This window comes from Delphinus delphis, chromosome 20 (genome assembly GCF_949987515.2).
Source record: "Delphinus delphis chromosome 20, mDelDel1.2, whole genome shotgun sequence".
In the NCBI taxonomy this organism is placed as follows: domain Eukaryota; kingdom Metazoa; phylum Chordata; class Mammalia; order Artiodactyla; family Delphinidae; genus Delphinus; species Delphinus delphis.
Genome location: NC_082702.1, coordinates 10,003,936 through 10,031,452, shown reverse-complemented (window position 1 = coordinate 10,031,452; position 27,517 = coordinate 10,003,936). Strand labels below are relative to the sequence as shown.

General features: G+C 57.8%; 2 protein-coding genes and 1 non-coding gene across 3 annotated transcripts; 1 reads left to right on the top strand and 2 right to left on the bottom strand.

Annotated features, from left to right (window-relative positions):
• Positions 1–220: 220 nt before the first annotated feature.
• Positions 221–8,948, top strand: KLC3 (kinesin light chain 3). The gene is made up of 13 exons (XM_059999329.1): positions 221–615; positions 3,746–4,011; positions 4,519–4,749; positions 5,076–5,145; positions 5,550–5,769; positions 6,154–6,241; positions 6,315–6,416; positions 6,939–7,112; positions 7,758–7,848; positions 7,926–7,966; positions 8,058–8,164; positions 8,357–8,420; positions 8,729–8,948. Exons 2-13 carry the CDS (start codon positions 3,754–3,756, stop codon positions 8,798–8,800), a joined length of 1,518 nt encoding a protein of 505 aa, XP_059855312.1. The 5' UTR covers positions 221–615; positions 3,746–3,753; the 3' UTR covers positions 8,801–8,948.
• An 18-nt stretch (positions 8,949–8,966) lies between these two features.
• On the bottom strand, positions 8,967–27,073 carry ERCC2 (ERCC excision repair 2, TFIIH core complex helicase subunit). Its single transcript, XM_059999328.1, has 23 exons — positions 27,035–27,073; positions 26,612–26,711; positions 25,540–25,617; positions 25,402–25,464; positions 25,132–25,245; positions 20,372–20,488; positions 20,167–20,283; positions 19,699–19,822; positions 19,505–19,601; positions 19,286–19,419; positions 19,033–19,201; positions 16,536–16,654; positions 14,295–14,364; positions 14,138–14,207; positions 13,945–14,046; positions 12,734–12,797; positions 12,092–12,213; positions 10,619–10,711; positions 10,447–10,519; positions 10,157–10,227; positions 9,908–10,051; positions 9,633–9,776; positions 8,967–9,202 (listed from the first exon to the last, which is right to left on the bottom strand). Exons 1-23 carry the CDS (start codon positions 27,037–27,039, stop codon positions 9,110–9,112), a joined length of 2,283 nt encoding a protein of 760 aa, XP_059855311.1. The 5' UTR covers positions 27,040–27,073; the 3' UTR covers positions 8,967–9,109.
• LOC132417346 (small nucleolar RNA SNORA46) lies at positions 23,180–23,318 on the bottom strand. The gene has a single exon (XR_009517790.1). It is a non-coding gene; the product is annotated as a small nucleolar RNA SNORA46 (small nucleolar RNA).
• Positions 27,074–27,517: the final 444 nt, after the last annotated feature.

Sequence of the window (27,517 nt, the reverse complement as noted above, 5' to 3'; positions counted from 1 at the left end):
CTCACCAGTAATGTGATGTAAGACAACATAGTAATTATAATGTTACACGAAATAATTTTAGGTCCTGCAAAGTTTTGTGAACAAAATCAAGGAGAGAAATGAGGTTGTGTTTTGGTGGGAAGGTGTAATTTAGAAGAGACAGGCAAGGGAGGCCTCTCGGAGTAAGCGGCCTGTGAAAAGGGACCAGACAAACGTCGAGATCTGTGTGGAGAGATGTCCAAGCAGGGCGCACAGCCAAGGCAAAGAGCCGGCGGCTGGCACTGCAAGAAGGCCATCCGTCTGGGATCCAAAGTTTCCAAGATTCTAGTTTCGCTGAGACTCGTTTCCAGGCCTCCTGCGCACTGGAATCATCTCAGATTCGACGTGCCCTAGAGGCTACCGGCTACGCGCACGCGAAGTTCTGCGGTTGCCTTAGGGCCGGGGCCGCAGCGCTTAACTTTCCCCGGGCTGTGGGCGGGGTCTGTCTCACCTGTGGGGGCGGGGCTCCGGGCCGCCCCACCCCCTCCGGAGGACCCGCCCGCGGCCCGAGACTCGCTGCGCAGCTGGAAGCGGCGAGGCGTGCGCGGCGGACGGGCGCAGCGCGGCGAAGCAGGACCGGGAGCTGTCTGCGGTCAGGTGGGCGCCGGGAATGCGGGGTGGGAGTCCCAGGAGCTGCGAGGATGGAGGCGAGGGCGGAGGGTGTGGGCTGGGCCTGGCGCACCCCTGGGCCCTCTGGCCTGGAGACGGGGACGGGCCTTGGGGCCCCTGGACGCCCCCTGTCCCACCCTGGGGCTCCCCGGGGTCTGGAGGCCCAGCTGGGGCCGCGCCTCCTCCGCCGGGCTCAGGTAAACAGGAGCGAGGACGGGGCGGGGCCTGGGGGCGGGAGGGGGCCCTTGTGACGGCCTGGCAGCGGGCGGGCGCGCGAGCGGTGAAACCGGGGTGCGCGGGGCTGGACGGGCCGGCCAGGGGTAAGTTGTGTGGTTTGCGGGGCTGGCCAGGATGGGGGCCTCCCGCCTGCGAGTGTATGTGTGTGTGGAGATGGTGCGTGCGTGGGCATGAGAGATGGTGTACGAAGCTCAGGTGTGTGTGATGGTGTCAGGCTGTGGGTACAAGTGGGTACAGGTAGGTACAGGAGATGGCCTGTCCGTGTAAGCCTGCGAGGGCACAGAGGGACTGCTTGAATGATGTGAAACTGTTTCAGTGATGTGAAAATGTGGGCGACCTCTGATTGTGTGTCTGTAATGCTGTGTGTGTGTGTGTGTTTGACAGGGAGTTGAACTGTTTATAGGGTTAGGTGTGTCACCAAGAAATTGTGTGGCCGTGGTTGTCTCTCTGCCTGTAAGACTGGGGGGGTGACAAGGAGGTGGGCACTATGGGTTCAGGATGGATGCGTGGAGTGTGACTGTGAACATCGTTGTCAGCTGCGCGGTTGTGCGCACGGGGCTCAGCTGGTGAAGGGGAGTTTGCTGTTTGGAGGCCGGCGTGAGTGTGGGAGCCAGCGTGTGTCGAGGAAACAGCCCGAGTGATGTGTGGCTGTGTGTGTCGCTCTGTTACTGTGCGGAGGTTGCGTCTGGAACATTCGGCTCGGCTGTCTGAGATTGTGCGCGATGTCGTGGGAGGTTGTATACGTCCGCAAACTTTCGTGAATGATGGTCATGGTGGTCGGGATGACTCAATGAACGGGTGTGGTTGTGAGTTTGACTTGCGTGTGGGGTGTAAGACTACATATGGTGTGATATACATACACACACTTATATACTACGTACACAGAGAGATTGATATATGGACGAACACGTATATACATAGAGAGAGAGAGAGATGGATGGCGATGGAGAGGCTGCAGTATATAAAATCCGCAGGATTACACACCTGCCCTTACTGTGTCTGAGTGGATGTGATTGGGAGCATGTGCACAGGTGCTAAAAGTTCTGGGCTGTTCAGGGGAACACAGTGGCTTGAGTGAAGTAAGCCTGAGAGACTGTGCGGAAAGCATGGGACTACCTGTGTCTCTACAGCTGTCTGTGCCATGGGCACCCGCTTGTGACGGTGTAAGAGCCTGGCCGCAGGGGTCATTCGCACGTCCGCGTGTGAAGCTCTATAGTGTGTCTGTGTGCGAATCCCTGGCTGGCCAGGTGGGGAGGAAGGAAGGAAATGGGGAGGATGGTGACGGGTCCACCGTGAATCCTGGGAGCATGGAGGAGTCGCTGGGCATAGGATGGAGCGCTAGGTGCTGGCAGGACTGGGGGGGGTGTAGGAGAGGGCACGTGTCATGGGCATAAAAGTTCAAGGAGGCAGTCCCAATGGAAGTGGTTTGGGATTTGGTTATCTTTTTGCAGGTGAGGGGGGCTGAGGGAGGAGACAGTTTGTGTGTTGGCTTTTATTTTGTTTTTAAATTTTTATTGAAGTATAGTTGGTTTACAATGTTGTGTTAGTTTCAGGTATACAGCAAAGTGATTCCGTTGTATTATATATATATATATATATTTCACAATCTTTTCCATTATAAGTTATTACAGTATATTGAGTATAGTTCCCTGCATACACAGCAGGTCCTTGTCGGTTATCGATTTTATATATGTATATGTTGATCCCAAACCCCTAATTTATCCCTCCCCTCCCCTTTTCCCCTTTGGTAACCGTAAATTTGTTTTCTATGTCTGGCCTTTATTTCTGAAAGGAAAGTATACCTGTGTGTTGAGTTGTACTTCGCAGAGGAGAGTGTGTATGTGTTATTTCTGAAAGAAGAATGTACTTGTGTGCGTGCCTTAGTGTGTTGCATTAGGTTGTATCAATATTTTGAAAGGAAAATGTGGACCTGCGTGAGGGTGTGCTGAGTTGTATTTTTAAGAGAACGTGTGTGTGTGTGTCATTTCTGAGAGGACAATGTGTATTACGCTGTATTTCTGAGAGGTGTGTGTGTGTATGTATGTATGTGACGGCCCCAGAGGCATCGTCACCAGATGTGTCATTGACCTTGTCACCCATATACAACCCCATGAAGTCCCACATGTGAACCCCCCCATCCTTTACCGTCTGGGCCTCAGACCCTCAGCTGTCACATGGCCAATGTGACATCCATGGGCCACGCCTGCCACACGTTTGACCCAGCACGCCTTGGGCTGGCTGAGCATGTCTGCAGTGGAGGGTGGAGCCTGTTTCCTCTGGGTCTGTCAGGTCCTCGGGCTCCGGGAGCCACCACACGGGGCCCCCCTTCCTGACCTCCCCAGTCTAGAGGCCTCTGCTTCCAGCACCCCAGCCCCTTGGCCCTCTCCTCCTGCCCCACCCCACCCCCAGTGGTCTGACTGGTTCCCAACAAAAACACCCTAAGAATGAGCTCACAGAGAGGCTGCCGCCTCCACGCGTCCTGCCCCACACGCCCAGTGGGCGAGGGCACCTCTGGTCCCAAGGTCACACAGCCGGGAGTGCTGGGCCAGGGGACCCAGGGTCCTTGGGGTGAGCTGGGTGGGAGCCCTCGAGATGGCTGTTTGCCCTCCTTTGGTTAATCATACATAGTGAGGTTTTGGAGTTGCCCTCAGGGCGGGGCCCTGGGCCGAGGACAGGGAAGACTAGGTTTTCAGTTGCCCGCTGGCCAGGATGGGTGTGGGACAGGGTGCTGGCTGGAGTGAGGAGAGCACGGAGGCAGAGGGCTGGCCGGGATGGGCGGACAGGGAGAGGGTTGAGGGGACCTGTGGCATAAATGGCGCGGAGGCAGAGGGGCTGACTTGCCTGGCCCTGGCAGTGACCCCCTGATCCCGGTCACCCCCAGAAGCAGCAATGTCCGTGAAGGTGGCGGCCCCGGGAAGCATGGGGCTGGGCCCAGAGCACCTGAGCCCTGAGGAGCTGGTGCAACAGACGCGACAAGTGGTACAGGGGCTGGAGGCCCTGCGGGCAGAGCACCGGGGCCTGGCCGGGCACCTGGCGGAGACCCTGGCAGGACAGGGCCCGGTGGCTGGCCTGGAACTGCTGGAAGAAAAGCAGGAGGTGGTGAGCCACTCACTGGAGGCCATCGAGCTGGGGCTGGGTGAGGCCCAGGTATGAGGGGGCCAACTCAACTATGGGGGATGTGGCTCAGCCCTGGGGGTTGCCCAGGGATGAGGGGGCCAGCTGTGCTGGAGGGGGCAGCCTGGGGAGAGCGGGGACTGGGGGAGCCAGGCCCGGGAGGGGGAGGCTCCGGTCCTGAGGTGGGATCCCTGGGCTGCATTGGGGATGGGGTCCTTGTGTGCGACAGGGACCCCTGAACCACGTGGGGTCCTTGCATGGAACTGTGGGTCCTGGGGAGACTTTGGGGTTGCACGGGTGGCATGTGAAGTATCCTGAGTGTAATTTGTGTGCCTGGGTGACATCAGAGGGGTCCCGGGGCAGGACTGGACTATGGCCCTGAGAGCCTTTGAGCATCCCTGGAGCCACAACGGAGGAGTCTCTGTATAATTCGGGGCACCCTGGAGAGAATGGGGTGCTCTGGCTTGATCTGAGGCCCTGGGCTGGGTCGGGGGTGAGAGGGACCAGGCCTCTGACTCGCCACCCCCGCCTCCCTGGCAGGTGCTGCTGGCCCTGTCGGCACATGTGGGCGCGCTGGAGGCTGAGAAGCAGCGGCTGCGAGCGCAGGCCCGGCGGCTGGCCCAGGAGAACGCATGGCTGCGGGAAGAGCTGGAGGAGACGCAGCAGCGGCTGCGGGCCAGCGAGGAGGCTGTGGCCCAGCTGGAGGAGGAGAAGAGCCACCTGCAGTTCCTGGGGCAGCTGCGGCAGTATGACCCGCCGGCGGAGAGCCAGGTGCTGCGGGACCCAGCGGGACGGGGACCATGATGTGCTGGGGACCCCGCACTCCTTAGATACCCCACAGCCCCCATCCCTCGGTGGTGCCCCCTAGTGCCCCAGACCCTCCAAAGAACCCCCGACCCTCTGCAGAGCCCCACAAATCCCAAACCCACTAGAACTTCCACCGAAGGCCCCCATCTGCTCCACAAAGCCCGAGGATCCTCCCCAAGCCCTCAGGAGACCCCTGACCACCACCACCCTCAAACCCGGGGATCCAGGACCCCAGTCTCTGACTCAAACTCCCAAGCCTCATGACACCCACTTTCCTGTCCTCTCTGCAGCAGCCCGAGTCCCCCCATCAGCAGGACAGCCTGGCCTCCCTGTTCCCCAGTGAGGAGGAGGAGAGGAAAGGTGGGTGTGGGGAACTCAGCCAGGAGGATGAATGGCCCAGGCTGGGGGGGATCTCTGATTCGCTGGGCCCCCAAGGCCTCTGAGGGAGGATGGGGAAGGTCAGGGCGGGGTGTCAGGAGGATGAAGCAGGGGGCTGTGGGGCTGACAGCGGGCAGGTGACGCTGGAAGCTGCAAAAGCAGGCCTGCCACGGCCCCAGGAGCCAGGTGGCTCCCATGTTTCTGTCCCGCAGGCTAGGACACATCCCACAGGCCAGTAAGATGCCTGTGATTCCAATCTCAGACATCAGAACAGGGGCCCGCGGTCCCAGGGGCCAGCGAGGCAGCTGTAGCTTTGGGGTGCATGTGTCCCCTCGTGTGGGGCTGGAGTAGGAGGCCTGCAGTGACTGGGTGCCCGGCACCCCCAGGTCCCGAGGCAGCGGGGGCCATCTCTGCTCAGCAGGGTGGCTACGAGATCCCGGCCCGCCTTCGGACCCTGCACAACCTCGTGCTCCAGTACACGGGGCAGGGCCGCTACGAGGTGGCTGCACCGCTGTGCCGCCAGGCCTTAGAGGATCTGGAGCGGAGCTCGGGCCACTGCCACCCTGACGTGGCCACCATGCTCAACATCCTGGCGCTGGTGTACCGGTGAGGGCTGCAGCCGCGACGGCTGGAGGGGGCAGGAAGCGGGCGGACCCTGGTGTCCTGCTCTGCCAGCATAGGGCACCAGGGGTGGTGGTGGAGAGAAGGGGCAGAGCTCTGGGGAGGCCACTCACTGAGACCCAGGCAAAGAGGAGTCAGCATGGGCAAGAGAGACCACAGTGGAGTGGGGAAGAGACCTAGGATGGCAGGGGCTTGGCAGCCAACTGGGAGTGTGGGGACCCTGTGCTAGACTTGGGAGGTATGGGGACCCCCAGAGGATGCCACCCATGCTTGGTCGTCAGGTCTCTGGGCCTGCGGGATTCAGCCCAGCCCGTGGCCCCTGCTACCCCAACCTGGCCAAACCCCCTCCACCCTCGGGCCACCCCACAGGGACCAGAACAAGTACAAAGAGGCCACAGACCTTCTCCACGACGCCCTGCAGATCCGGGAGCAGACACTGGGCCGGGAGCACCCCGCGGTGAGCGCAGGCCCAGGAGGGAGGGCTGCAGGCTGTGCCTTCCCACCCCTGACCTGCCTCTCGCGCCCTGCAGGTGGCCGCCACCCTCAACAACCTGGCCGTCCTCTACGGGAAGCGTGGGCGTTACCAGGAGGCGGAGCCCCTGTGCCAGCGCGCCCTGGAGATCCGAGAGAAGGTCCTGCCCCCACCCGGCTCCCACCGAGCCCCTGTCCTGAGTGGCTCTCACCCCTTGATCCTGATTTCAGCGCTTAATTCTGTGGCCCTTGCATGACCCTGACTTGCTCCTGTGACCTCTGACCTTCTGTGCCCCTCCCATTTGACATCGTGAGCCTCCAATTTGAACCTAGAGCACCCAATCCCCTGACCCACCACCCTTGACATACCAATGACTTCTGTTTGGTCTTGACTTCTGACTCTCATAGGTCACCTCATGCCCCCACCCGGTCCCGACCTTCCAACCCCAGCCTTGATCTACCTATTTGACCCATAATCATGAGGTTTTGCACCACCATGACCTCTGACCCAACTACTCCCCAGTTTGACCAGGCAGTTCCTGCCCTCTGCCCCCAACCTCCTGTAGTTCTCCATCCACTTCAATCCTATAACCACCAACCCATGACTCTCATTACGGCTGTTGGCATCACGTGGCCTGCCAACCCCGGCTGGCCCCAGTGACTTGTGATCCCATGACTCCTAGGTCCTGGGCGCCAACCACCCGGACGTGGCCAAGCAGCTCAACAACCTGGCCCTGCTGTGTCAGAACCAGGGCAAGTTCGAGGAGGTGGAGCGGCACTACGGCCGGGCCCTGAGCATCTACAAGGCCCTAGGTGGGCCTCACGACCCCAACGTGGCCAAGACCAAGAACAACCTGGTGAGGGCGCCTTGGGGCATGGGTGTCTTGGTCCCGGGGCCGCAGCACTGGGGAGCACCCATCGGCTGGAGGGTGGGCTACCACCGAGGCCAGGGGCCCCACCTCTGCCCAGCCCTCGAGCTGTCCCGTGAGACTCGGCTTCCAAGCTGGGCCCTGACTGGTGAGGTCGCTCAGCACAGAGGACACGGAAGCATCAGCAAACAGGCAAGTTGGTGGCAGCCAGAGAACAGCTCCAGTCAAAGAGAAAGCCAGAGAGACGGGCTGGGAGCAGATGAGAGCGTTTATTGAGCTAAACCCCCTTCTTAGGACTTTGCCTGTACTAGCCGTTTCTTCAAGAGCCCTATGAGGTAGGTGCTCCCGTTGCCCCATTTTGCAGGTGAGGAAACTGAGGCACAGAGAGGTGTGTCACTGGCTCAAGGTAGAGTGGGGAACAGGTTCCTGCTCTGAGTCAGGAAGTCACCTACCCTATGGGAAGTAGGTGGGGTTGGGCTCCAAGCCCACCCCGCTGTCGGCCAAGGCCTGGAGTGTGGGGTAAACCTGGGTTTCTTCCTGCGGGGGCTGGAAGGATGTGCCTGGGTGCAGTGCTGGGACCTGGGAAGCTCCTAGGTTTGAGCCAAGATCACCCAGGCTATGCCCTCCCCACAGGCCTCAGCCTACCTGAAACAGAACAAGTACCAGGAGGCGGAGGAACTGTACAAAGAAATCCTCAGCAGGGAGGCCCTGCCTGCCCCTCTCGGTGAGCCCCCAGCCCCTCCCCTCTCCCCCAGGGGGCTCCTCAGCCTCCCCACCACAATGGCCCCATCTGTTCCCCAGGAGCCCCCAACACAGGCACAGCTGGTGACGCAAAACAGCAGGTGAGGACAGGCTCTGCCTCGGCTCCCAGGGTGGAGGTGGGTACTGGATGGAATGGGGGGGACTGACCCGTGTCCCTGGCGCCCTCCCCAGGCTTTTCGTCGGAGCAGCTCGTTCTCCAAGCTCCGAGAGTCCATCCGGCGGGGAAGTGAGAAGCTGGTCTCGCGGCTCCGAGGCGAGGGGGTGGTGGGGGCAGCCGGGTGAGTGTTGGGTCAGGTTGGTGGCCGAATCTGTAGCCCACCCCTCTCCCTGTCCTGCTCAAGAACCTTCCATGGCTCCCATCTCCCCTGCCACACATACAATCAAACCTGGCGCTGGAGTGGTCCCTCCCAGGGTGGGAGCCAGACACTCCTGGGCTCACTTGTGCCCCACCCACCAACCTTCCTTTGTAGGATGAAGAGGGCCATGTCACTCAACATGCTGAACGTGGATGGTTCCAGGGCTGCTGGGAACCAGGTGAGGGGGACACCCGGGTCAAGGGTGGAGTGAGGGGCCACACCGACAGGCCCAGAGGCAAGGGAAGGGCGGAAGTGGGCAGGCTGGCGGTGGAGTGAACGCCAGGATAGGGCGCATGGGTGGCTTTTACTTGGGTAGAGGTGGGGGAGCGGATGGACTGGAGTCAGAGTGGACGTGGGGACAGGAGGACGAGCAACGCGGCCATCAGGATAGACAAGCTGGCAGCCAGGCTGCTGGGGAGTAACCCTAGGGGCAGCTGCAGCAGAGCTGCGTCCGGCCCCTCACCCACCCCCTGTGCCTGTCCCCAGTTCCCCAGCCGGCACCTGGGCGAGGCCTCTCGGACCCTCAGCGCCAGCACCCAGGACCTGGGCCCCCGCTGAAGGCGACAGAACCACGGGCTGCGGCTTCTCAGGAGGAGCGGGAGAGGGAGGGGAGGAGGGGAGGGGAGTCCTTTCATCTCCCTGACTCGCTCCCACCCCTCGGGGGCACCCAGTGTCTTGGGCTTCCCCGCTGTCCTCTCCTCCTGTGATTAAAGGCCGTAGACTTGGCAGCCAGAACGTCCGCCTGAGGTGTCCTGCAGGGACCTTTAAGCGCCTCCCCCGGGGGCGCCCTCCAAGCTACTGGGACCCAGGGCCAGGTAAGGCTCACGAGTCGCGGCCAACTCCTTTTATGGCCCCGCCCCCGCCCCGCTACAGCTGCTGAGCGATCTGCTCTATCCTCCGCAGCGTCTCCTCCGACTCCAGCTGCTCCAGGCTGAGCAGGGACAGGCCCAGCTGATCCTCCTGGTGGGGGGCAGGGGAGGGTGTCAGCTGCTGCACTTCCTAACACAGGGGTCCACAACTCAGTAGGGACAGGTGGCCCGCCCGGGGGGGCTACAGGACAGGATGCTTGAATTTCAAAACACCTGTATAACCCAGGGCACCCCCGTCCCTGTAACCAGAAGATGGGCCGAGGGAGGGAGGCGGCAGCCAGAGAGCTGTGTCCAAGCTAGAGAAGGACTGGCTTTCCAGAGGCCCACGGCCAGCTCGGGGCTCCCACTGGAGACACACGCTCTGGCTGTAGCCCTCGACCCTCCCCGCAGTTCCAGTTCCCAGGCCTGGCGCGCCGGTGCACACAAACCCCTGTCGGGGGCAGGGAGCAGGCTAGGCTCGGGGCTCGGGGAGAAAGCCAAGGGCCCTTCCTGCAAGAGGAGCTTAGGCGCCGCGGGCTCACCCGGTGGAATGGCTGTGCCATCTGCCTCAGGAAGTACTTGGCGACCTGGACCCCCTCGTCAACGGTCAGGTTGAGGTTGGCGTCGGTGAGGTGCTCCTGGATCCAGCGGGGCAGTTTCCCCCGCTTGTCGGCCCGGGCAAAGCGCTGTGAGTGGGAGAGGGAGGATGTCAGGACCCTGGCAGGGGGAAACGACTGGGGGAACCGCCTGGTTGGCGGGGCCCCGGAACCCGCAACTGGGGGAACCGCCTGGTTGGCAGGGGCCCCGGAACGCGCACCTTGTCGGCAAAGACCATGAGGCCGTAGTCAGTCTTGCCCCTGATGGCCCGACCCACGCACTGGGCCGCGTGGCGCATGGCATCGAAGGTCAGAAAGTCGTTCTCTCGAATCTGGAACTGGTCCCGAAGGTATTCCAGCCGCGCCTGCGGGTGCAGAGATGGCGGGGGCAACGTCCCTTCCTCACACAAGTCCTAAGGAGAGGGCCCGACAGAGGCCTTCACATCCTACCGCCCCCAGGCGCTGCTCACCTTGAGAATGCGGCTCTGGGTGTAGACGTAGGGCACCCCGAACATGATGACGGCCCGGCCGTAGTGGTGCACTGCGGGACACGGGGAGTGAGAGGGCTGAGCTCGCGGGGCCCGGGAGCTCATGCTATTTGAGTGACTGCACCCCAAGGGCCCTGCAGAGCACCCAGGGATGGAAGGAAGGGGAGGCCCCCGTGCGTGCCCAGGCTATGGGCCGCCGGTCCCCTGGGGGAGCAGAAATGGCCAGACATCCACGCAGGCGCTTGGGGGAGGGGAGAGCCTAGTCCACTCACCAAAGTCAATTCCCTCAGACACTTTGCCTCGGGCCACCGAGAGCAGGATGGCCCCACGGCCGTTCTCGCAGGCCTGGGGAGGGGAGGCCAGGACACGAGATGCGTCACCTCGGAGCTGCCTCCTCTGGCCCCTCTCCACCCTGGGCTTTCCTCTTCCCCCGGTAATACCCACCTCCTGGTACTTCTCCAGGGCAACACTGGTCTCAGCCCCATCTTGGGTCTCAATAAAGAGCAGCTTGTTCCTTTGGATGTTCTCGAGGATGCCCTTAGGGAAAGACACCAGGGAGGTCAGGGTGTGGGCTGGCAGAAGGATTAAAGGACAGGGGAGTCCTGTCAGATTCCCGTGCAACAGACCACTTCTCTCCCCAGGCCTTAGCTTGCCCACTGGAGACTTGGGGAGGGTGGTGGTACTGTCACTTCTTTGGAAAACCCCGTGACCCGGGGAGGGGACCAATCCTCATCCTTTGGATGAATGGAACAGGCATGTGGCTCAAGATGGCCCATCGGGATGCAGGTGATAGGTGGAGAGGCCAGGCAGAGCCAATCAGAGGCTGACTTGAGATTTCATATTTGACACTGAAATAGACGTGTGGTACGAATAAAGGACAGATACACAGATGGACCAGTGAGACAAAACAGAGGGTCCAGAAACACCCCCCCACACACAGATGGTCACTTGTGCCACTCAGTGCGGGGAGCTCTTTTCAGTAAGTGGGGCTGGAGCAATTAGATTTCCATATGGGAAAAAAATGAATCTTGACCCCTGCCTTACATCATACACAAAGGTAAATCTGAGGTACCTCACAGCCCTTAGACGTGAAAGCTACAACTACAAAGCTTCTAGAAGGAAACACAGGAGCCCATCTTCGGGACCCTGGGGTCGGCAAAGGCTTCTTAAATAAGACACGCAAGGCACACAGGATGTGGCGCTCAGGTGGCTGACAGCCGCCTTTCCCACTGTGTGGAAAGAGCCTGACGACAAGACCAAGGTCTTGGTTGTGCGTGAATGAGGTTCCCACACATTGCCTGGTGCTAACATTAGACAAGTTCACTCGTCTCAGCCCAAAGAAGCGCCCTAACTTCCCCGAGAGCTGGGCCCGTGATGCATTCAGAATCAGAAAGGACAGGGCGCCCCTTCCCCATCCACATCCTCTTGGGTTGCCAGTGCCCAGCCGTGGTGAGCTCCATTTCCCCATGACCTCACCCACACGCTCCCCAGAAGGGGCTCCTGCAGGTTCTTTGCCCTGAGCCTGTATCCAGCCTTAATTCTCCAGAACCTTCCTCTAGAGGCGCAGCACCCAGCTAGAGTCACACCTGCTACCCAGTGTCTCGACACCAAGCTGGAGAGGCTGTTGGGAAGTAACCCCAAAAACCCATAAGGTGGGATGTGGTCACCTCTCCTGAGGGCCACATCTCTGAGGAAGGGGCCCAGCAAGGCTGCTCATGTCTTAGTTCTTAACCTGGATATTGGGAGAAGAGTGAACGCTATTTATTCTTTAAACTGTCCATCTGTGTTTTATATGCTGTCCTATCACCTATGATACATGTCACCATTTAAAATACAACAGGAATGAAGCCAACATACAGGGGAACAGAGCCAAGAGCTGAGACAGGGGCCTTCTGTGGAGTGAGTAGCTGGGCGTACCTGCTCGTACCAGGAGGCCACGGTGCTCTCCATGTACTGGTAGCTGGTAAAGAAGGCCACGATGCCATCGGGCACCACAGCGGACATCTCCAGCAGGAGGTTTCCGTAGTTCCGGATCACCGCTGTGAGGGGTCAGAGGTTGGACTCTCTCCTGGCCTGGGTCCACCTCCCCACTCCCTATCGGAGCGTTCCTGTCTAATGGCTTGTCTTGAATTTGGGTTCCTAAAAACCCCACTGAGGCCTCTGTAGGACTGTTCAAACACATTCTGCTTTTCCTTGGGAGGACGGCACCCCCAAACCCCTGAAGACAGGCGTGGCCATGTGACTTGCCACGGCCGAATGCAGAAAGGGCCACATGTCACTTCCAGGTGAGAACCTTTACGAGGCAGTTCACAATTCACCACGATCCCTCCTGTCACAGCTCAGCACCACAGTCATGTGTCCAATGGTGGAAGCTCCCAGCACGAGACATGGGGCAGGCCCCCACCAACCCACGATGGCATGGACTGTGGGCAAGAAGTACCTCTGCCTGAAGCCACTTCGATGCGGGGGTATTTGTTACTGCATCATGACCCAGCCCACGCTGACTGCTCCACCTCCCCTCCTGGGACCCATACAAACCATCCCCTGTGGGTACCATACCGATATCTTCCCGGGTCTCAAACTTGGAGCTGATGGCCACCTGGTCATTGCCACGGCCAATGATCTGGAAAGAGCAAGAGAGGTCACGATAAGGGAAACAGCCGCAACCGCTCCACCGTGTGAGTGCAGGCGGCCTGCTAGCGCTGTTCTAAGCTTTTTACAGACACAGGGCCATTGAATGAACCCTCAGCTACGCTGTTATCTGCATGGCACAGATGAATAACCTAAGGCTCACAAAAGGCGAGTCGTGTCGCCCGCCCAAGGTCACAGCAGGGACTGAACTGAACCGAAGTCTGCCCATGTGTCTCAGCAGCAAGTACCCTCTTAGCCCGTGCCGGCCTCCAGCCAGTTGGTTCAGGAAGTTGCCTCTCACCCCCAGCTCGACAGCCACTGTGCAACGCCGCCAGCAACCTCACAGAAGCACGACGCGGTACATGGCCCATGGTCAGCACCAGTCCACAACCCCTGAAGGGCAATTCAGAAGCGAAAACGCTCTGGAAACTCCAGATGTTTAAGTTTGGCACGAACTCCTACAGCAGCGAAACCTGCCCTGAGCCTATTCAGAGTCCTGACGTATCTCCCTTAGTTAGACTCTGCAAAACGTTTGCTGAAATATGACTCTCACTGGAGGGACTTGCCCAGACCCCACTGGCAGTGTTTCCAGTCTGGAAAATTCTCAATTCTAAAACACATCTGGGGAATTCCCTAGTGGTCCAGTAGTTAGGACTCCATGCTTTCACTACTGAGAGCCCGGGTTCAATCTCCGATCAGGGAACTAAGAGCCCACAAGCCGTGTGGCGCAGCAAAACAAAAAACAACAAACAAAAAAAACCACATCCAGCCCAGGGACTTCAGATATGAAACTGAGGGCCCATGTTACGATGTTCATCTTACAAAGAAGGGGACCAAGGCAGAGTGGAAAGGTCATTTAGCAAGGTCACAGCCAGACGATGAACCGGGCAAGGCCTGGGCCACAAAGGCCTTTCACACCTGCTATCTCACTCAATCCCCTCAACCACCCTGGGAGATCACAGAGGGGGTGTTCCCATTTCACACATGAGAAAGCTAAGGCTTGGGGCATCGAACTCAAGCCCAGGTCTGTCTGAATCCAGAATCCCACAGCTACCTGAAAAGTGGCAGGGAGCAGAGGGAGGAAAGGCAGCCCTCATTCCCACCTCCCCTCCCCCATCACCTCACCCTCTCCCACGCACCATGGGGCAGAGGCAGACCCGAGCCAATGTCATGGTGAAGGTTGCCATGGTGACGGGGTGGAAGTCCAGGATCTTGGGGTAGATGTCCAGCGGGGACAGCGTCTGTACCAGGGACAGCAGGAGGGATCTTAGCAGGACTGGGCAGGAATCAGGAGTCCCCCCGTGGAGGTCTGGGGGCCAAAAGGGCCCTCACCCCAGATGTGATGATGACGGACTGGAAGCGCTCAAACACAGGTTTGATGGCCAGCGAGGCGTCCATGCAGCTGTGAGAAGACAAGGGTGGTGAGTGCCAGGCTGGGGGGCTCAGGCCCCTGTGGTCCATTCACACCCCCTCTGGGGTCAGGTCTCACCTGAAGTGCAGGATGGGGTTGGCGATGGTTGGGGTCCTGTCGTCAAAGGGCTCAATGATGATGGTGAAACCTACAGGGGGCCGGTGAGATTCCCTGGGCGCCAGTCATGACCATGCCCACTAGGCCACCCCCCACCTCTGCCCCCCACTTTCTCCCTCCACCCCAGTCCTCCTCCCCCCACCTTCCTCAGTGAATGGGACCAGCCACCAGCAGCCCAAACCTAAAACCCAGGCATCCGAGTCCAAAATATACCCCAACCCGCCCACTTCTCCCCAGGGCCGACACCTGTGCAAACGTTCAGAGGACCCTGAGCCAAGAGTACCAAAGGCTCACCCCTCACTCTCCCGGGGCTGCAGGGGCCCACCCCCCAACTCAAGCCAAAGTCTCGAACCTTCTCCTACCACCTGTCTGTCTAAGCCATCAGGAGGCTGGTCAGCTCTGCCTCCAAAGTCTAGCTGCCCACTTCCTCCACCCCCGGCCCAGTGCAGCTGCCATCACCTCCCGCCTAGACCACTGCAGTCGCCTCCTCACTGGGCTCCCCGCTCCCACCCCTGCTCCCTTCACAGCAGCCAGAGGGACTCTGTGAAATCCTGAGTCAGTTCACAACTTGCCCTTTCTCAGAAGCCCCCACACTCCTCCCAGGGTCCAGAATTGTCTGTGGGATCCTGCCGCGATGACCCCATTTCCTCCTTGCTCACGGGCCTCCTGCCTCACTTTCAAAACCACCAGGCTCATTCCACCCCGGGGCCTTTGCACTTGCCCCACTGCCTGGCAAGCTTCCCGAGGCAGCTGGCTCCATTTGGTCATTCGGAACTCAGCTCAAACGTCAGCTCCTCAGAAAAGCCACGCCAGCCACGTAGGTGTTCTCCAACATGGCGACATGTTTGTTTCTCACGAAAACTATCACTTTCTGGAATCATCTTCCTTACCTGTGTCTGCATCTCGGCTCCCTGTCTTCCCAGCTAGCACATAAGTTCTGGGAGGTCAGGAATGAGGTCTTTCTTGGTTCCTGCCACTTCCCCAGTGCTGGGCCTGGCCCATTTGTTGAACCAATAAATGAATGAATGAATCCACGTATTCTATTTCACTTAGTAAAAATTTTTTAAAAAATCAAGTCCTCTGTGCCTAGCCCTGTGCTGAGGATGCAGCAGTGACTGAGACAGCCCTGGTCCTGCCCTCTCAGGACTCACAGTCCAGTGATGGGGACACAGACCTGTCCCCACAGAGTGACCACTCTTGAGTGGGCAAGGCTGGGACGGGGAGCCTAGAGGAGGGGCCTGGCCCAGCCTGGGAGTCAGAAGGGGCTTTCTGGAGGAGGCGGCAGCATTTTTCCGGAACCGAGAACTGAAGGATGAGGGGGAGACAGCTGAGGGCTGAGGAACGTGGGGAAGGACGTTCCAAATAAAGAATGTCAGGTGCTGGGAGACGGCGAAGTGGGGAACAGAGGAGAAAGACAGACCGAGAGGCAAGATGGGGTGGACGGAGGGATGGGCGCAGAAGGAAGCTTCCGGTGAGACTTGCTGCCGATCGGCCCTGGGGTGGGGGAGACGGACTCACTATCCTCCTGCCAAGGCCACACCAGGCCGCAGGACATCAGGCAGGCCTGACCTAGTTTCCTAGATAGAGGAGTAATCCCCGGGGATCAGACCGAGCCCTTGGCCAGCTTAAAGCTGAGGAAGCGGAGGGAAGGCTCCCCTCTCCCCTGGAAATCCGAGCATCCTCCTCGACTCCTCTCCCCCCGGCCCGCACGGCCAGGCACCAAGTCCCGGCCGCTTCAGCTCCCACATCTCTCTCCAGCCCCTCCTTTTCTCTCCTCCCGCGCTGGCCCAGCCTCTACTAGAAGAAACATTCTAAAGCACAAATCTGACCCTGCCTCTCCCTTGCTCAGAACCTGCCATGGCTCCCCAGCGCCACTGGGAGCAGCATGACCAACCCCTGACCCCACCGCCCGGTGTGAGCGAGCAGACCCCCCACAGAACTTCTCCGGCCTCACCTCATGCCTCTGCCCACCCCCATACTTCTCCACTCTGCAGCCAGAGGGAACCTTTGAATACGCAAACCTGAGCGCGAGGCCTGCTCACTCGAGAGCTCTTCGTGGCTCCCCGCTGCCCTCAAAATAAAGCCCAAACTCCCGAGCCCCACCCTGCGAGGTCCCGCCAGTCCGAGTCCCAGGGGCAACCCTCCAGGCTCTGCTAGGTCCCGATTCCGGGCCCCCGGCAGAGGCAGGAGAGGTGAGCTCACCCTTGGCGTAGGTGCTGACGAGCGTGGCGAAGTTAGCCAGGAGGGTGAGAGGGGAGAAGTCGGCGAGATCTGCGATCTCCAAGGTGTGCAGGAGCGAGCGGAGGCGCTCGGCGCAGAACCTGGCGGGGAGGCGGGATGGGCTGAGGGAAGGCAGCGGGCCCCAGAGTCCCCTCCTCGCCCTCAGAGGACGTGGTCACGCACCGCCTCCCCCGCCGCCTGGCAGTCCCGTGAGGGCAGGGCCTGGGTCTGTGTCAGTCACCTCTGTGTCCCCACCTTGTACAAGTGCATGTCCCACGGGGCCACAGCCACACGAGGGCACACACGGAGCAACAGTCACACGGCCCACAGAGTCGCAGTCATGTCACATGAGATCACACTCTCACATGCAGGTACTCGGTCAGAAGGGGTGACCCAGCATCCCACAGCCACAACGTGAATCCCGCATGGCCACACCGTCATATACTCATGCCCGGAACCTCTCGCAGTGTCTCAGTCACACCCACCTCCCTCGGTGACACTCACAGCGTCAGAGTCCCACAGGCTCACAGAGGACAATCTCACACACCCTCACAGAGCCGTACACGCAAGGCCATCCAGCTGGAGGCTCTCACCCCTCGGGGACAGGCGGTGGGGCAGGAGAACCTGGCTTTGGAGCCAGGCAGACGGTCAAGTTTAAAACCGGCCTCCTGAACCTCCTTTCTTCAAGTCTGTCTTCTCTTCCCCCAAGCTCGATCAGGTGCCCCCTCTGTGTTCCCTCAGCCCCCAGGACTCCCCCATCCCAGCCCTGGGTTGGCCCTATCTGGGACGGGTCTGTCTCCCCAACTGAACTGTGAGCCCCAGGAGGGCAGGGTCAGGGCTGTCTCAGTCATCACTGCGTCCCCATCACAGAGCAGGCACTCAGAACACGTATCATGTGGCTAACTAAGATTCCCTCTGTCCTCAAAAGTCTCTCAGCTGTGAGAGAAAGTTGAAGCCACGCCGAGGGCTCCCCACCCCCTCAGAGGCAGAGCAGCCAGGAGCCCTGGAGCCCTACAGGCCGGGCTTCGAGTCACACCTGCCATATGCAGTGCTGTGTGGCCCTGGACGATGGCTTCTCCTCTGCGGGACACAGCGTCCTCATCTGCAGCACGAGGCAAGGACACTGTATTGACAGTATTTTTTTTCTTTTTTTTTGGCCGCGTGGCATGTGGGACCTTAGTTCCCCAACCAGGGATCAAACCTGTGCCCCCTGCAGTGGAAGGGCAGCGTCTTAACCACTGCACTGGACCACGAGGGAAGGAGATTCCATGGGATGTGGACCATACTGAGATTCCATGGGATGTGGACCATAAAGCACTTAGCTCATCATCAGTGCTCTAGACTGGGTAGGTTCCTGGCATCACTGCCCTGTCATTTAACCACCACAGGAGGGACTTCCCTGGTGGTGCAGTGGTTAAGAATCCGCCTGCCAACGTAGGGGACACGGGTTCGAGCTCTGGGCCAGGAAGATCCCACGTGCTGCGGAGCAACTAAGCCCGTGTACCACAACTACTGAGCCTGTGCTCTAGAGCCCGCGAGCCACAACTACTGAGCCCGCGTGCCACAACTACTGAAGCCCGTGGGCCTAGAGCCCATGCTCCGCAACAAGAGAAGCCACCGCGATGAGAAGCCCACACACCGCAACAAAGAGTAGCCTCCGCTCACCACAACTAGAGAAAGCGCAGGTGCAGCAACGAAGACCCAATGCAGCCAAAAATAAATACGATAAAATAAATAAATGAATTAAGAAGGAAAAAAAAGAGAGAAGCCAGTGTAATGAGAAGCCCGTGCACCGCAACAAAGAGTAGCCCCCACTCCTCTGCAAAGGAGGAAACTAAGGTTCAGAGAAGACCAATGACTTATGCAAAACAGCAAAGGAAAAGCACAGGAAACTCCATCCCCACTCCCAGGTCCATTCGCTGCCTGCCCTGTGACGGGGAGACTGACCCTGCCCCCCAGATCGCACTGAGGGGCTGCTCCGGCCCACAGGCTGGGGGCCGGGGTCGCAGGGGGGACGATGAGAGGCACTGATGGGAGGAGACAGGGGTCTGGGGGGAGGGCCCCATTTTCTCCCGGCTCCCACTCTGCTGAGCCTCATCAGGAGCCCCTCCCCAGGGCCGCTCCCTCCCCTTCCCCTGGGGCCTGGGGCAGGAACACCTCTGACCTCTAGCAAGGGCCCAGGGGCCTCGCCACCCGTCAGCTCCTCCACCCTGCCCGCCCCCTGTACACAGCCCCTCCATCAAACTCTCCTCAGGTAAATTCTCTGATGGAGCCATGTGCCGCCTCCCCACCAGGGCCCCAGGACCAGCTCGCGGACCTGCCCGCTCTGCCCCACGAGTGCCACACACGCGCCCCCCACTCTTCCCTTACTCCTGATGCTGGTGACACGGGGACCCCAGGCCACAGGCTGGGAGGACGAGGCTCAGCGAGCGCCAGGGCCGGCCGCAACGCCCCCCACCCCCAGCCGCGGAGGCCGCACCTGAGGGGCTTGCGCTGGATGCACACGCGCTGGGCCAGGCCGCTCAGGAAGGCGGGCGGGCTCTCCTGCGCCACGTGCTGCACGCGCAGCCGCCACTTGATGTACTCCAGCAGCCGCCGCAGGAAGCCCAGGAAGTGCTCAGCCGTGCGGATGGAGCCCGGCACCGCCTCTGCGGGGAGAGGGGCTCAGCCAGGCGCCGCTGGGGGTCCAAGCGGCAGGGGTGTGGGGGGCGCGGGGGCAGGCCACGGCTCACCCTTCAGCACCTCGTCGGGCAGCACGGGGTTGGCCAGGTGGGCGTCGGTCTCCCGGGCGGTGCTGGCCTCCCGCAGCCCCTCCACCAGGCGCCGGTACTCGTCCCGCAGACGCTGCTCGTCCGTCTCCTTGATCCTGCGGGGAGACCAGGTGTGGGCAGAGCTGGGGACACTTGGGGGGCAGGTCAGGCGCCAGGGCCTACCGGCTGCAGCATCCCCACCTGAGCACCGTCTTCTGCAGGGTCTCCAGGTTGCCCTGGCACCGATCCAGGGTCCGGCGGGTGAGGTTGACACTCATGGAGTCGATGCAGACGTTGTCTGGAGGAGAGCGGGCAGTGGGCCAGGCTCAGGCAGGTGGACGCAGCGGCAGCCTGAGGGGCTGGCATCGCCTCCCTGCCCTGGCCCCCTCCCTCACCAATGTTGTGGGCCTCGTCGAAGACGACGACGGCCTTGCGGGCCAGCTCCTTGGACACCAGGTCGGCAATCTTGGGGTCCAGGAGGTAGTGGTAGCTGTAGACCACCACGTTGGCGTGCAGGATCTGGGGGCCGAGGCGGGCAGGGTCAGCCCGGGCCGTCTGCCAGCACCCAGCCCTGGGGCCCTGCCACCGCCGTCCACACCACGATGCCACACCACTGCCCCACAGGCCCACAGAGGCGAGGCGAGGCAAGAGACACAGGCAGATGGACAGACAGACACAGACAGGCACGCAGAGACGAGGCAAGACAGACACAGGCAAGGCACAAATACATATACGCAAACGGATACACTGACAAACAGATACAGGCACAGACCAATAGGGAGATCTAGGCAGATAGACAGATGGGCAGGCAGCCTGTAACCCTCACACACGCCCCTCTGCCCGACCCCTGCTGGCCTCCTCACTGAGTATCGGGCAAGGAAGTATGGGCACCAGCCCTGGCGCCGCCCCATGGCCTTCAGGTCGTCCAGGTTGTAGATGCCAGCAGGGAGGGGCACCTGGCGCCCATGGACATCAAATTCCTATGGGTGAGAGGGTACCTGGGGTTCAGGGAGGTTGGCCGTTGCTAGCGGTCCCACCCTCTGTCTCTCACCACTGCCCCGCAGGCACCTCGTAGAAGCGGCAGTGGGGCAGGCTGGGGTCCCGCTGGTACTGTGCCCTTATGTAGGAGGCCGTGAGGCTGTGGCATTTTCCGTCGACGTCCTTCCCAAAGCGCAGGGGCGTCACCTGAGGGGCCAGGGAGCATCTTAGCACCGAGAAAGGCTGAGAGGCCCAACCACTCCTTGAACCCGGGGCTCAACGCCTAACGGATAGGCGGGATAGGAGGCCGTCCTATTCCAACCGGGGTGAGACTTGGGCATTTGTGGAAAACTCTAACCTCAATCTGCTTTGTTATTAAACAGTTAAGACACCGAGAACTTACTACAGGGATGCAAGAGTGGTACAGCTGTTAGGCTCTCATTCTTTTCAAAATGTTAACCTCTATATAATGCCAATTACATCTCAATTTTTCAAACTATTAAGGCTTGAAGATTCTTTAGCATGTAGATGAAGGATAACTGCTTTATCTTTTTTTTGTTGGCCGTGCCACACGGCATGTGGGACCTTAATTCTCCAACTAGGGATCGACCTGCACCCTCTGCGTTGGAAGCACAGAGGCTTAACCACTGGACCGCCAGGCAAGTCCTGCTTTACCTTTATTTATTTATTTATTTTTCTGCTTTATCTTTTAAAATGCTAAAACAGCCAGAACTTTGGCAAGGTCCAAGAATCAGAGGAGGCTCTGATCGCAGTTTGAGAACCTGCCTTACCTGTGCCCTGCTCCGAGCCCTCTGAGGCTCCACTGGTGGCACCGTCACAGCCCAGGGCTCCCTGTCCTCAGAACAGAACCTTTCCCTCACCAGAGGGAAGGCTCTGAGGCTGTGACCCCTCCCTCTCCCTTTCCATCAGTTGCCAAGGCTTTTCTTTTTTTTAAAGTCTTTACTGAATTTGTTACAATATTGCTTCTCTTTTATGTTTTTTGGTCTTTTGTCTGCCAGGCATGTGGGATCTTAGCTCCCCAACCAAAGGCGAAGTCTCAACCACTGGACCACCAAGGAAGTCCCTAGTTGCCAAGGCTTATACTACTTCTTTCTCTTTCTTAAATGCCTTTACATTTTATCTTTTTTTAATTAGGTAATATAAATACGTCGTATGGGACTTCCCTGGTGTCCAGTGGGTAAGACTCCCTGCTCCCAATGCAGGGAGCCCGGGGTTCTAATCCGGGTCAGGGAACTAGATCCCGCATGCCACACTAAGAGTTTGCATGCCACAACTAAGGAGCCGGCAAGCCCCAACTAAGAGTCCACATACCTCAACTAAGAAGCCCACATGCCGCAACTAAGATTCCGCACGCCGCAACTAGTAAGTCCTCATGCTACAACTAAGAGTTCACATGCCTCAACTAAGAAGTTGGCATGCCGCGACTAAAGACCCCACATGCTGCAACGAAGATTCCACATGCTGCAACTAAGACCCGGCGCAGCCAAAAATAAACAAACAAATAGACAATAAATACCCCCAAAAAAATCACATAAAAAAACAAATACATTGGGGCTTCCCTGGTGGCGCAGTTGTTGAGAGTCCACCTGCCGATGCAGGGGACGCGGGTTCGTGCCCCAGTCCGGGAAGATCCCGCGTGCCGTGGAGCGGCTGGGCCCGTGAGTCATGGCCGCTGGGCCTGTGCGTCCGGAGCCTGTGCTCCGCAACGGGAGAGACCACAAGAGTGAGAGGCCCGCGTATGGCAAAAAAAAACCCAAAAAAACAAAAAAAACAAATACATTGGGCTTTCCCTGGTGGCGGAGTGGTTAAGAATCCACCTGTCAATGCAGGGGACACAGGTTCAAGCCCTGGTCCGGGAAGATCCCACATGCTGCAGAGCAACTAGGCCTGTGTGCCACAACTACTGAGGCTGCGCTCTAGAGCCCACGAGCCACAACTACTGAAGCTCACACATCTAGAGCCCGTGCTCCACAACAAGAGAAGCCACAGCAATGAGAAGCGTGCGCACTGCAACAAAGAGTAGCCCCCGCTCTCCACAACTAGAGAAAGCCTGCGCCCAGCAACAAACACCCAACTCAGCCAAAAATAAATAAGAAAAATGGGCTTCCCTGGTGGCACAGTGGTTGAGAGTCCGCCTGCCGATGAAGGGGACATGGGTTCGTGCCCCGGTCTGGGAAGATCCCACATGCCACGGAGCGGTTGGGCCCCTGAGCCATGGCCGCTGAGCCTGCGCGTCTGGAGCCTGTGCTCCGCAACGCGAGAGGCCACAACAGTGAGAGGCCCGCGTACAGAAGAAAAAACAAAACATTGTACAAGGTACACAATGTTAAGTGTCATGTATGCTCCCACAGAAAAGTATTTTAAAACTATGAAAACTTTATCTAGGATTGAAGCAAAGACCCAATGGCAAATCTATTTTGAAGAACTAAATTCAATCCAAATGAAAACTACAGCTATGCTTTTAAATCCTTCCAAGGCAGAAGGCATGTGGAGGGACAAAACCAAGATGGAATTATCTGTCGCAATCTTTAGCATTATCCAGGTCACTCTATATCTCTGGAGACAACTAAGATACCATCCTGACATACAGCAGAATACTACTTATACACTTACCACATTTCCAGAAAATCTAATCCAGTTAATTAATTCTCAACTTCTCACTTTCCTAAGGGGGACAGAACCACCACCTGAGCGTGTTCTGGGCACACGCATACATCCATTTGCTACATGGTTCCTCTTCATTTATGCCTCTAGACTTAAAGTCATAATTTAAACTTTTGTTTAAAAGAAAGCATCTTGAAATTTTGCTCCAGAGTCTGTGGAAGCTTTCATATCTCCCAATCCTCCTTGCTATCGGATAACAAAGGCTGAATAGAGTTATGTTCCTTAATTCCACGTAGCAACAGCAGGATGGCACAAAGTCGGCTGTCCAAAAAGAAAGAGCCAGGGATATTTTTGCACTACAGCATCACCAAGAATGGCAAAGATTCCCATCCATGGGTTTCAACACAGTGCTGGGGTGCCACTGCTCTTTAGTCATCATCCACTATCTGTATTATTTCTCATACATTCTTACAAATAACATTACATAATATATATTCTGGGACTTCCGTCGTGGCACAGTGGTTAAGACTCCACACTCCCAATGCAGGGGGCCCGGGTTCGATCCCAGGTCAGGGAACTGGATCCCACATGCATACCTCAGCTGACAGTTCACATGCCACAACTAAGGAGCCCGTGAGCCACAACTGGGGAGCCCTTGTGCCACATCTAAAGAGCTGGTGAGCCACAAGTAAGGAACCCACATGCCACAACCAAGACCTGGTACAAATAAATAAATAATGTAACAACAACAAAAAATATATATATATATATAAATAAAAAATACATTCTTGGAATATATTATACCGCACTAAAGAATTACCACACTAAAGCACTTAAAACCATGCCTGGAGCTCAGTGACCCCAATGGTTTTGTAACTTAACGATAACAACTATTTTTCTATGTATCACATATTAATATTTATTAATATCACTATAATTTCTAATATTCTTTTTTTTTTTTTTGGCTGTGCCGTGTGGCTTGTAGGATCTTAGTTCCCTGACCAGGAATCGAACCCGTGTCCCCTTCAGTGGACGCACAGAATCCTAACCACTGGACCGCCAGGGAATTCCCCATAATTCCTAAAATTCTTTTAGCTCTTCATACATGTGAAGGGCTATACATGCATTATCTTGCCCAATCTTTTTTTTATTATTGAAATATAATTGATATATAACATTACAGATCAGTTTCAGGTATACAACATGATTCGATACTTGTATATGTAGGGAAACGACCACCACCGTAAGTCTAGTTAACATCCATCACCATACACAGTTACAATCTTTTTTCTTGTGATAAGAACTTTTAAGATCTACTCTTTTAGAAACTTTCAAATATACAATACAGTATATGACTTACAGTCACCATGCTGTACAGCTGTCCCTCAATATCCAAGGGGGAATTGGTTCCAGGTCCACCCCATGGATAACAAAATTAACAGATGCTCGAGTCCCTTATATAAAGTGGCGTAGCACAGTTGGTCCTCCCTATCCGCAGGTTCTGCATCCACAGATACAAAGGGTCAACTGTACGTTATGTGACTTATTTATCTTATAACTAGAAGTCTGTACTTTTTGACCCCTTCACCCATTTCGCCCAACCCCACCCCCCTGCCCAATCTTATCAACAACTGTATGAAGCAGGTGATTAATTATCCCCATTTTACAGAAAAGAGGACTGAGGTCCCGAGAGCAGAAACCACCTATGCAAGAGTATATGGCTAGTACATTTCAGAATCAGGAAACCAGACCTGCCAGCCTCCAGGAGCTGCCCCCTTTTTTTTTTTTTTTTTTTGCAGTACGTGGGCCTCTCACTGTTGTGGCCTCCCCCACCATGGAGCACAGGCTCCGGACGCGCAGGCTCAGCGGCCATGGCTCATGGGCCCAGCCGCTCCGCAGCATGTGGGATCCTCCCGGACCGGGGCACGCACCCATGTCCCCTGCATTGGCAGGCGGACTCCCAACCACTGCGCCACCAGGGAAGCCCCAAGGAGCTGCCTTTTTAACTTCTCTCAGGCTGGGGAAAGTGGGAAGGCTCCCCAGCGGAGGTGTGCCTGGGCCAAGACTGATGAGTCGGCATTTGATGAGTGAGAAGAGAATTCTGTGCATGGCACCTGCACATCTCCCTGAGATGTCTGGTCTGGGTGGGGATCTAGGACTCCTGGTTGGATGGCAGAGTTTCCTCTATCCTGAGGCTTAGGGCGAGGGGAGGAATGGGCACTCACCTCGGGATGAATACACAGGTTCTTTCGGGAACTCAGAGCCAGCCCCAAAAACGACAGCTTCTCGCCCTCCTGTTTCTCATAGAAGTTGAGTAACTTTCGAAGTTCTTCAATCACCTGTTCCAGTTGATAAGGAAGGGGGGACTTGGCCTCATTGAAAGCCCCAGCCCCTTCCCCAGCTTCCCACAGGCCCCCAAAGCTATGATGGCAACCGCCAGGGGGACCGCTGGGTTAGGGGACAGTGAGGGGCACTGGGATTGGTCCCAGGCTCACCTTCTCAATCTCAGGCACAGTCCTCGAACAGTAGATGAGTTTAGTCACCTCCAGTGGATATGCCTGCCGTCGACAATGGGTTCAGCCTCGGCCCCTGTCCAGCCTCCTCCCCCTCCACGGGCCCAGTGGGTCACTTACCCGCTGGTACGCCATGATCAGGGCCAACAGGGACACTGTCTTCCCAGTGCCTGAGGGCATCTCCAGGACTCCATGACCCTGCATGATTCGGGCAGGAGGAACAAGACACAGTCTCTCAGAACTTCAGGGACACAGACTCCGGGAAACCACCCCCGCCGCGAAATGCCACCATTGGAATAACAGGACAACAGAGCAGTTAAAAGTCTGGGCCCTAGGGGCAGTGGATTTGAACCCCACTTCTGCCACTTTTGTTGAGTGGTCTTAGGCAAGACCGCTCAACCTCTCTGGGGCCTCAGGATCCTCATCTCTAAAAATGGGCCTAGTCTCTTCTTCATAGCATGGCTATGACGATGAGTGAGAAACTGGGGGTTAAATACTTAGGACAGTGTCTGATATGTAGGGAACCTTTTTTGTTTCAATTTGGCAAGCACCTCCACAGCACTTACTCTGTGCCTGGAACTACTACTAAGTGTCTTACGTCAGGGTTTCTCAACCTTGACTCTCCTGACATTTTGCGGCCGGGTAATATTTGATCGTGAGGGGGCTGTCCTGTGCACTGTACAATGTTTAGCAGCATCTGTGGCCTCTACCTACTAGATGCCAGTAGCACCACCACTCCACTAGTACCGACAATGAGGAATGTCTCCAGACATTGCCGAATGTCCTCTGGGGGTCAAAATGGTCCCCAGTTGAGAACCTCCGCCTTACTTAGTGAATTAACCCCTGTAGCCCTCATATTCAGCTGAGGTAGGTACTATCACTATTCCCATTTTACAAAGGTGAAAACTGTAGAACTGGGAGAGTAAGTGATTTACCCAAGGACACACAGCTGTGGGTAGTCGATTCCAAAGTCTCTATCTTCCTAAGCCAGCCACTGAGCAGCTGAGCGTTTGACAAGTGTCAGCTGCTTCTATTATTAACTATTATTATTTGAGATAACAGAAAGTTTGGCAGCGCTGGCTTCCCAAGAACCTCAGATTTCTAAACTCCAAACGTCCTGCAATCTCAGTCTTAGACGCACGTGTGGCAGCCCCCGCCGTCAGATGGGCAGCAGGGGGGCCGGCCCACCCACCTTGGCATCCAGCGTGCGTTTGAGCTCCAGCATGTAGGAGAACTGCTCCGGGTAGATGTAGTCGTATGGGAAGTAGACCAGCAGCCCGTCCACGTTGAGCCTGGCGGCGGGGGCTGCCGGGTCAGTCCCCCGTCCCCTCAGCCCCTCTCCAGACTCCACATTCCCCTGCCGTCGAACCGAGAGGGGTTACCGGCCCGCTGCCCCCCCCCCGGATATCCCCCAGTTCTCCAGAAGTCTCCGGGTCCCTTCTGCATCTCGTCTCTGACCAACCCCGTTCCCGCCCCGCGGGTCCCCGCGGCTATCCCTACCCCTCCCCTTCAGCCTCCCCTCGCCCCGCCGGGACCCGAGGCCTGCCCACTGGCCCCTGCGTCTTCCAGACCCCCACGCCCGCTCGCGAGCCGTGAACCCAGGACCCCCTCTCACTTCATGGCGCCGGTCGCGGCTTGAAGCGGCGTCTGCCCGCCTCCCTCATGAATATTCAGTAGAGGCAGGATCCGCAGGACGTCCCCGAGGTGCTGCTCCACCTTCGTCACGACTCCATTGGCTGATCCCGCCCGTCACTCCACTGAGGCGAAGTCAATCTGGATAATGCGCGTGCGCACGGCAATGCGAGGGCGGGCTCCGGGAGAGGCAGTGCCGGAGGCATCGCTGAGGATCGCCGAGTACCAAGAACAAAACATGGACGGAAGAGGACCGAGAGAATCGATCCCATTCACTGGGTCTCGGTCTACCGGCATCTGTCCAGATCATCTGAGCAGCGAATACATACTCAGTTTCATTCTATTATATTCTTGGTTTTAAGATGTCCTCCTTTCCCTCACACTTTAACAAAGTAACCAGGGCTGGAATGGGGGAACCCAGACAAGGTTCCTGACCCAGCCTGGGGGATCAGAGAGGGCTTCCCGG

What these genes read in the sequence shown, in the direction of transcription:
- ERCC2 (XM_059999328.1), bottom strand. An exon ending in TGATCATGGCGTACCAGCGG is followed by an intron (nt 25,465 to 25,539) that starts GTAAGTGACCCA and finishes TGTCGACGGCAG; the next exon opens with GCATATCCACTGGAGGTGAC. An exon ending in ATCCAGCGCAAGCCCCTCAG is followed by an intron (nt 16,655 to 19,032) that starts GTGCGGCCTCCG and finishes CCTCCCCGCCAG; the next exon opens with GTTCTGCGCCGAGCGCCTCC.
- KLC3 (XM_059999329.1), top strand. Translation starts at nt 3,754, where the DNA reads ATGTCCGTGAAGGTGGCGGCCCCGGGAAGCATGGGGCTGGGCCCAGAG. An exon ending in TGGGGCTGGGTGAGGCCCAG is followed by an intron (nt 4,012 to 4,518) that starts GTATGAGGGGGC and finishes CCTCCCTGGCAG; the next exon opens with GTGCTGCTGGCCCTGTCGGC. An exon ending in TGGGCCGGGAGCACCCCGCG is followed by an intron (nt 6,242 to 6,314) that starts GTGAGCGCAGGC and finishes CGCGCCCTGCAG; the next exon opens with GTGGCCGCCACCCTCAACAA.